Below are 9,565 nucleotides of genomic sequence, written 5' to 3'. Positions count from 1 at the left end.
AAGAGGGAGATGCCGGAAGTGGAAATACCGGAAGAGTGAACTACCGGAAGTGGGAGTCGGCACAGAACCGGCAGAGGGAACGGGAGTGGCAGTCAGCCTTCCTGCCCTGCGCCGGGCCGGAGCGCCGCGGGGCCGCCATGGCGAACATGGAGAGTATCCTCGGATCGACAGGCAGCGCTGGGGGGTGGGGGGGCGTGGGCGGGCTGTGCTCGCCGCGGCTGCCGGTTCCCTCGGAAGGCTTTGGTGCCCGTTTGGACCCTGCTTGGGGAAGGCCTCGGAGCGGGGGAGGTGTGAGGGCAGGAGCGGGCGTTGTGATGGGCGGGTATGGACGGGGTGGGAGGGCGCTGTGTGAGGACTTGTCGGGAGGAAGAGGTTTGGGGTTAATGTGAGAGCTGAGATTGTGGTGGTTGTAAAAGAAGAATGGGAAATACTGCTTTTGTTTTGATGGTGAGCTCATGTCTGACTCGTTTCATTAGGGCCTACGTGTCTCAAGCAGAAAACCAGTTTTCTCTGTGCTGTGGGGCACTGCAGGTTGTCCTAAACACTGGTACCCACAAAGCAACAGGCAATGGCTGCTGAACTGATCACACGTTGCTCCTCAGGTGTTTGTTTCCTGAACCCTGACCGCTGCCAACTGCACAAACTGTTCTCTGCTTCCTGGTGTCTGAAAGAAAGTACAACCAAGGAGAACCCTTATGGGCAAACTTGAGCTTTCTGGCTGTATGTAGTCGTTGTAATACAGAGAAGCAGAAAAGCCTTGAAAGATGACAAAGGTCGCAGTGTAGCTGAAGTGTGCTGCTGTTTGTTGTGGTAGGGAGAATGGATGGAGCTTGGAGCAGGTGACTGTGAGTCACCTCACAACTGGTGGTAGAAGTTTGGTTTCAGTGGGGTTGTGCTGCTGCAAGGGAGGAGCAAGGCTGTGCTGTCATAGGAGGAAGAGCCATGGAGGTATCAGTGTGCCAAGGGTAAATGCCCTGATGAGTAACTGAGTTGCTTAAAAATAAGCCATTTGAAATGCTCCTTCTTGGTGCAGTCAGCATAAGCAGGTGATCTCATATTTTACCTGGTTATTCTGGTCTCTATCATATACTTGAATGGACTTAAAGGTATTTTCCTGTTTGGTATGTTGTCTGGTTTGTTTGGTACACTGTCTGGTTTGTGACTCAGTGCTGTGCTCTTATTGCTGTGCAAAGAGATGGTGATCTAGATTTTAAAGAAACGAATGCAAATACAGGCAGCAAGTTCAGTTTTATTGTTGTTTTAGTTCCCTTAATAGTTAATATTTTAGATGTGTAGGCACAGCTATGAACTTCTTATAGCCTGCTTTTAATCATAGGATGGGTTAACAAATTTTCTTCTCCCTTGCTAGCAGTTTAATGCATGTGACTATAACTCATGGTGAATGCTTGTTCTGTTCTCTTATTGGAGCTTTCAGCTTAAGCAAGAATTTGAAATAAATAAAAAGACAAAAGCATTTCTCTGGCAGACTTAAATATTCATTGCCAAGTCATGTGACAGAATTGTTCACATGACACAAAGATGGAAAGGCTTCACGAGCTCTTTAAACCTGAGATCATGCTTTGGCTGGAAATGGCAGCTCTGCTTTCTGTTTTATCCTGGGTGTGGTCAGCAGAGCCAGCTGCTGTTATCCAGGAAATTGGTCTGTTGTTCCATAATATTTTTGGGGGGGGAACAGGTGCTGAGGAGGATCCAGACAGGCCACTGAGCTCCTCTTCTATTGCTGTGCTCTTCCATTCCTCTGAGAGCTCAGGGTGTGTGAGTGAAAGTAGCTAGCACAGTGAGACTTTGATTTCTCTTGGGGTGATACCTGTTCTGTTTTATGTATCAGTTTGAATTGAATTTGCTGTTACGTGGAACCAGTTGCGATCTGAACTGCTTTCTTATGGCCTAATAGGACCAGTATGATAAGTGTCTGTATGATTTTAAAGTGGGTTTTTAATGTCAGTAGTGCAGTGCTAGGATTGGTAGCACCTTAAACAGGAGAGCAGGATAGTACTGGGTAAGCTCTGATCCTGTTCATGGACCCCTAACTTGTGCTGCAGAGCACCTGTTTAATTTGAAGTTTGCTGCAAAAGAACTCAACAGAAACTCAAAAAGATGCGACAAAGAAGAAAAGGCTGAGAAAGCAAAAATTAAGAAGGTGAGTGCTGGGTCTGAAACACATGAAACAATCTCTTTAGGTCTGATTACATTTTGTATCGGAATGTGTTACTGTTTCCTGGCATGCATGCTGATAGCACTGATAAATGCTTGTGACTTAAATTATATACTATATGTTTTCCCATACTTATTAATAAGTGTAAGGGTGCATGCTTCATGAAGAGCTTGTGGCATTTGGCTGCTAAGAAAATAGTCTTAATTCTGTTTTGATAGGGACTGTTATTCTCTAAGTTATAATTTATTCTTTAGTAAAATATGACCATTGTGACCAATTGGTGCTTTCATAAAAATAAAATAGGCCTTAAGGAAAATGTTTATAAAGATCAGTAAAGTTAAAATGCTTCTTTTTTCCTTTTCTTAAACAGGCCATCCAGAAGGGGAATATGGAAGTTGCACGAATACATGCAGAAAATGCCATCCGCCAGAAGAACCAAGCCATTAATTTCCTGCGTATGAGTGCCAGGGTAGATGCTGTCGCAGCAAGAGTTCAGACTGCAGTGACAATGGGCAAGGTAAGTCTGTTTTAATGCATCGTTGGAAAGGATTAACCCCCTTTGATTCTCTTGGGAGTGACTTAATTCCATCTCCAGTGAGCTGAAAGGTTGGTTTCAGATGAATCTGTTCATAAATCAGGTACTGGAGTCATAGAATAGAGTCATAGGATCTCCAAGGTTGGAAAAGACCTCTAAGATCATTCAGTCCAATTGCCCACTTATCACCAGTACTTCCCCTGAGCCACGTCCCTCAGAACAACATCTACACAGAATGCAAAGGAATTCTGCTGACATTTGCTCTTTAGTATTATTTCTTTACTATGATTTTAGCTTGTAACTCATATTAATTGCTGTTATTCATGCTCCAAAGGAGATCCCTTCCCAAATACATGCAGTTATGTTGTAGTACTTCTGATTCCAGATGTCTTTTTAGCTTGGGTAATCTTTTACGGTACATTGCTGTGCTGCTGTTCAGGCACAGTTTGTTCTGCCCTGTGATCTGTATACCTAAACACATCTGCTATTGTTTGACAGGTTTTGAGATCCTCAAAAGTTAATATCATATAGATCTCAGCTTTTGGTGAATGAATAACATTTCCAATGGTAGGACCTGTAAAAAAGCGATGTTCTAGATGACAGTAATGTATGCCCCACTATTTGATACTGTAGAAACTGGATAGGAATGAGAGGACTTGGTAAGAAACTCATCATTTTTCTTCCTTGTAAGAGATTCTTGTCCTCATTTCAGGTAACAAAGTCAATGGCAGGGGTAGTTAAATCCATGGATGCTACTCTGAAGAGCATGAACTTGGAAAAGGTAAATAGAAACTGGAGGTATATGTAGAAAGTTTTACTGGCTGGAGTTGTGCTGCTCTTCTGTCATCTGCAGATCAGTGATTTGATTTGTATTTTTATAGATATCTGCATTAATGGATAAATTTGAACATCAGTTTGAAACACTAGATGTGCAGACACAGCAAATGGAGGACACAATGAGCAACACTACAACGCTAACAACACCACAGGTAAGAAAACTAAATGAAAAACTTAGTTGTAACTGCATGGTAATGTTATGTGCTCCTTCCTGCCTGCTTTGAGGCGCCTGGAGCATTTTCACCTTCTGCTTCTTGATGATGAAGGGAGCAATTCAAGTTACAGCCACTAGTGCGGAGGGTCATATAATTGCGTTTTGCTCTTTCTCACTTTTAGCAGGACTGATTTTATATTATATTTTGAAGTCTTTAACCCTGCTATTGAATAAATAGCGTTTTGATGAGCTCTTGGTAAACTTCTTAGCTGAAGGCAGTTAAACATTCCTGGCACCTGTCAGCTCATGGTAGCCCAGAAAATGCTGAACTTCATCAGAAGTTTTGTCTGATGTTTATTGGAGATGGTGCTTTGTAAACAAACCTTATACCACATCTGTTGGAGTTGGGCTTTGCTTCACATTGTGCAAAGCACTGTTTTAATGATTTGTAGTCAGCAGTTGATAGCACGTACTGCATTCAGGGCTGTGTGGTCACTTTGGTTGCTTACAGATGAGTGTAATTCTTCAGAAGTGGCTTTTTTTCAGATGCTGAAGTTCAATGAATGGGCTTTAAATAGTCCGAACTCTGCTGGTTTTTGAGTTCATGCAGAGCCCCCTGGTGGTTAAGCACAACAGTGTTTTGTTAAAGGTGTGCCACGTTAAAGCAGTGTTGTGTTTTTTAAAATCTGTTCTTGCAGGACTGAACAGAAGAATGAACTACAACAGTGCAACTGAATCAGTCTTGTTTTCTTTTCTCTAGAACCAAGTGGATATGCTTCTACAGGAAATGGCAGATGAAGCAGGGTAGGTAACGTCAACCCTTCCAGGTGGACATAGAGGTGAGGTATCAAGGCTTCAAATCAAATGTGTCTCTTGGAAGCAGACAAGAATCGATATTTTTCCTTTCACCTCTGTGCATCTATCACTATTTATATCTTAGTTGTAGATCTTCCTGTCTTTACATCACTTGTATTTGTGGTGTGTCTGATATAATATTGTTAAAGTGAAATCTTGTTCTGTCCTGATGCTGGTTGTAATGTATGGCTTGCCTTCTTGGTGGTGAAACCAGCTTCTTCATTGGACTGTCTAATGAGCAGAGCTACAGTGTTTATTGGATGCTAGGCAGCTCAAGCTATTCCAGTATTGCTCAATCTGTCACTTCTTGTACTTCTTCTTTTAGCCACTTGTGCCTGACTTTTGTTCTGGTTTTGTACTTTTCTGTTATCTATAGTCTTGATCTGAACATGGAACTACCTCAAGGGCAGACAGGTTCTGTTGGTACAAGTGTTGCCTCAGCAGAGCAGGTAAGTTAGTTTCAATAGATGTCAATGTCTCCAAAGAACTGTGGCAGGAGAACTAATGCTTCACTCAGCCAGAGCAAACTTGCTAAATTCTAATTAGATTTTAGCAATTCAAAAGAAATAATGTGTTATTAAAGCAGTCTTGTAGGCACAGTAATTAAAAATAGATTTCTGTTAATGTATGCAGTAAGTTTAGTTGTTCCCAAATCTTTTTGAATGATTATTTAGTAGAGTTTCAAACTGATGACTCTCCTACCTGCTCCAAATGTAATGAATCCGGCCATCTCCTTTACCAGACACAGAGGCCTTGCTTTGTTTTTTTTTTCCCCACTTAACTTGTGAAAAGCCTTAAAAGATGAGTGTAAAGTGTTCTACGTTTGCTCTAGATAGCTTAGAATTTCTTGTTAGGGCTTGTACTTCAGATTGTGCACTTCCCAAGAATTGATGTTCATTTTACTGATGGTTTCTTTGCTTTACATGTTTGCAGGATGAGCTGTCACAGAGACTGGCCCGCCTTCGTGATCAAGTTTAAGTTAAACAGAGCTGCAGCCCTCTGTATGTGCTTTCAGAATACTCTGAGGTTACCCCTCCACTGCACTCGAAAGGTGTGCACAGTGTGGCGTAGGTGTTCAAATACTTGTAACATAGGGTTCTTCACTCCGAGCTTGTTCTGCTTTCTAATACATTAAGTAATCCAGAAGCATCAGCTCTCTTAAGGTCTTTTTCTGTACATTTTGAAGTTGATATATTTTTTGCAAGTTTTTTTCACTAAATCAAGTTGATATTCAAAGTCAACCAGTAATGTCGGAACATTCTAGCTGAAAGAAAAGCAGAGTGGTATTGATATATATTTTAAATTATGAAGTGATTTTTTTTTTTTTTTTTAATTATGAGAACTATTTGTGGTAGGAGAACTGATATATTCAGTTCTGATGATCGTAATAGCCAACTTTCTTATATAGCCAAGCTCCTGGAACCTTAGAGGTGAACAGTGTGGACTTCATGCAAGTACACTTGTTGAAATGAAAGAGTGGACTTCAGTCTGTGATGGTTTTAATATTTTAAAGCTACAGCGAATGTTCTGGTTCAGTTAAAAAGTTACCTGAAGCTATTTTCATGTAATTGGGAACTTGTACGGTTTGATCACTTTAGTCCAGGAGGAATAAAATATATTTTTCAACTTGGTTGGTTCTGTTGAATATTTTAGCTTGCATGTTGTTCAATGTTGAATGCTGTAGCTTCTCCGTTCTGCTTTTTTCTCAATATCCTGTGGTGCAGCCAGTAATGCCACATTTATCTCTGTTTCGACCAACGTGGTGTGCAGCTCCTGCTCTCAGGGTGCTCCTGCTCTCTGTTCTCCTTAGGCTCAAGCTGAGAAACCTCATATGAGATAACTGAAACCTGCTTTTCTCCATTCCTTGTCATGCTTTCTTTTCATCTACTCATTTCTTTTTTATTTATATGCAAGGAAAAGCAGTGATCCTATCCCATACTTCTGCCATATAAGAAACACCAAAGTGCTTTTCCTCAGGTTTACATCCTCACAGTCATCCTTCATAAGCCAAGGTCTCAACCTTGTCCTCTCCAACCAGGGCACACTCGTAGGTCAGCTTGTTTTCTCTGCTCATTGCAGTTGATCTGGTATTTATTGGAGAGAGCAAAATGAGAACTGGGTGAGCAAGGAGGGCATACCTGCTGTGCCCCCGCTCAGCTGCTGGATGAATGCATTGGTTCTGTTGGGTTAAGAACAGCTACCTTGTTTTGGGAGGTGTAATATTGCTCTCAGCAGGTGGAGTAATGTGATTTGTAATATTGAAGTCATCTATGGAGATGGTGGTTTGTTTTAGTTCATGTCCTTACACTTCCGCACAGTGAGAGAATCAGACTGCCTTCAGGAGCTTCAGACTCCTGTGGTTGTGAAGTAGAGAAATGGAGGTAGAAATTCATAGCAGAAACTACGCAGGGTGTGTTGTGGTAAGTGGTGATGTTAAAAATCTCTTCCTGACTTTTTTGGACTCAGTTTTTGTTCTTGTAGGGGTGAGAAAGATGTGAAGGCTTAGAATTAGTTCTTAATTCACCGGTGCTGAGGACCATGCAGACTTTCCAGCATTGCTTTGGAGGTGTAGCAGGATGTTATGCACTGAGGTATTCAGGGCATAAAATGTGGAACGCAAGATTAACAAAGCAGCCTGAGAAGTGAAGTCGTATCACCCAGGCTGGCAGCCTGAACTGAAGTGATTGCTTTTAAATGTGAGTTATGCTGCCCCTTTTTTCCTGAACAGCATAACAAAATGGTAAAGATGTATCTATGCAACCAAGTTACCCACAGCTGTGGAGGCTGCTGGTGTGTGTGCCTTTGTCCTGGCAAACTTAGTGTACTTTTTTGACACTCAGTTACTTCCTATCTCACAACAGGACTGGAAAGCTGCTGCTGTGTAATAAATGCACATCTGAACTTGCTTTGCAGCTGGTTGTTGGTAGGGCTGTACTGTAAGCTGCTCAGTCTTGCTTGTGTTTGTCAATCCATGTTACCTCTGCAGTGTTGTGTTGCACAGAGCTGGGCAGACTGTTGATAAATAAAAGAAGGTTGGGACTAGAAGGAATCTTTTCCCTGCTGCTTTCACTCTGAGCGTTGCTCTGTGTGTGTTGCCAGCATCATGCACCAGTTGCTTCTGCGTGTAGATCTGCCTTCTCCTGGGGAAGGAGCCTTTGTGTGTGAGCTGCCCTTAACCACGTTGCAAGAGTTGCATTTGTAATGTATATATCTTTCTCCAGTGTTTTGGAACTGCTGAACATTGGAAGTTACCCTTAAAGCAATATTTGATTTTGGTATAGTTCTTCCCTTGGGGTTCTCCTGGAAACATTTACTCTTTTCTGATCCACTGTGGCTCCTTGCTTTTACATTTCTGGTGTCTCTTGTAAGGTGATGGTGTACTTCTGTAGAAGTCTGCTTTATGTTAAATAAATTGTTATGAGCATTTATGCAACCTCTTTACCAAATAGTACTTGGGTATTTGTACTTACGAGCAGGCACATCTAAGGTGAAACATTGCTTGAAATGCTTCAGGATGGTTTTGCTCACTGTTTATTTCCTGGATTACTTATAGACAGTGGTATCTTTGTGTTATGCTTCCAACTGCTTGTGTCCAGGCAGTCTTCATTCATTTGGATTCCACAACAAAGCCATGAAAAGATGCTGCTGAAAGGAGGGGAGAGGAAAGGAAGGAAAAGAAATCTCAGTTCCAATGGGATAAGATCATCACCTTGCCTTTGTGGAGACTCTCAGAGCCAAAAACATTGAGAATTTTTGTTATATATGGTCAGCAACAATGTACAGAAACAAATCCTGCAGTTGGTGACGTTGTATAGAGAAGAGAATAGTTTTTGTAGCTTGGCAGTGTTGGTGGTGGGAACGGCTTCACTTGTGTGGGACAATTTGTAACTGTAAGTGCAACTGGTAAATAAAACTGTACAGCCAAATGACTCCGGGTGTTTTCCCAGGCTGTGTGGATGGTTTCTGGCATGGCTCTGTGTGGGGACAGGTGGGCAGCATGCTGTTGGTGTGCTGTCCTTAATGCATACGGTGGGAAGACTGGCAGCAGCTGGTGGCTGAGTTAGTCCTCCATGGAGCTAAAAAAGTTTATTTTCTCCTTCTATCATTATTTGGGACCCAGCAGAGGGAGCCTCGAGCTCTGCTTTTGCAGAGGAATCAGCATTTCATTCTTAGAGGGGATGCCATGCAAGCTGCTTCGGGCAGCTTCATCTCATAGGGACCCATTGATTTCTGGAGAGCATCACTGCTCATTTCTGTTTTCAGAGTGTTGTGTGTGTTGAGATTTTGATGGAGAACATGATGGCTTTGGTTCAGGACTCCTATAGGGCACATCAGAGGTTTTCTGCTGTCAGTGTTGGCTTGTCTTGTCAAGCTTTGTTTTCTCCATGAAGGATCAGTGGTCAGCAGGGTCAGTGGGGGTACATGTATCAGAAACAGCTCTCTTTGTTACCATTCAGATAAAGGAAAAGATCGACGTGAACAATCTGCAGCTGATTCCAAGTGCCATTTGAGCCTGTTTGATGTGGAAGAAGATGTAGTCAGCTGCTCCAGGCAGGCAGTCACTGTGCTGTGGGATGGGAGCTCTTTGGGAAGCCCTGCAGTGTCCTCCAGTGGGCTGAGGCAGACTCACTGCTCCCTGTTTGTTACTCATCCTTCTGAGCCTTTCTGCTCAGACTGTGTGTGTTGGTAAGGAGAGCCTGAAGTTGTTCGCTCCCAATGAAATAACTGTCTGAGGTCATAAATCAGACATGCAAGCTTATCCAACAAGATAACAATCAGCTTAATTTAATTGCCCCGCTATCTGCTTTGTAATACTTTGTTACCACCAATTTCTGTCAAAAGGAGCTGGCAGGGACAGGAAAACCTTTTGAAGCATTCCATAAGGATACTCTCTCCCCACTCACTCTCTCCCCTGTTTCTAAGAACTCTTATTTTATTCCAGACATAACGCTGCCATGCAGCTGGGATGTTTGCTTTGGCGGAAATGGCAGTGCTTCATTTCTCTCCT

General features: G+C 42.5%; 1 protein-coding gene across 2 annotated transcripts; it reads left to right on the top strand.

Annotated features, from left to right (window-relative positions):
* Nucleotides 1-61: 61 nt before the first annotated feature.
* Nucleotides 62-6,183, top strand: CHMP1B (charged multivesicular body protein 1B). Of its 2 annotated transcripts, none has more exons than XM_015860005.2 (8): nucleotides 62-153; nucleotides 2,064-2,161; nucleotides 2,547-2,693; nucleotides 3,424-3,492; nucleotides 3,593-3,700; nucleotides 4,463-4,506; nucleotides 4,934-5,006; nucleotides 5,491-6,183. In XM_015860005.2, the coding sequence occupies exons 1-8, from the start codon at nucleotides 138-140 to the stop codon at nucleotides 5,533-5,535; spliced, it is 600 nt and encodes a 199-aa protein (XP_015715491.1). In that variant the 5' UTR covers nucleotides 62-137; the 3' UTR covers nucleotides 5,536-6,183. The 2 variants fall into 2 exon arrangements, with proteins under 2 accessions (XP_015715491.1, XP_085400587.1); XM_085544461.1 differs by having other exon boundaries at nucleotides 62-1,133; nucleotides 1,370-2,161.
* Nucleotides 6,184-9,565: the final 3,382 nt, after the last annotated feature.

This window comes from Coturnix japonica, chromosome 4, assembly GCF_054131305.1.
Source record: "Coturnix japonica strain WE chromosome 4, WE-NBRP24, whole genome shotgun sequence".
In the NCBI taxonomy this organism is placed as follows: Eukaryota; Metazoa; Chordata; class Aves; order Galliformes; family Phasianidae; genus Coturnix; species Coturnix japonica.
The sequence above is the reverse complement of the archived record's forward strand: the minus strand, read 5'-3'. Positions and strand labels throughout refer to the sequence as shown.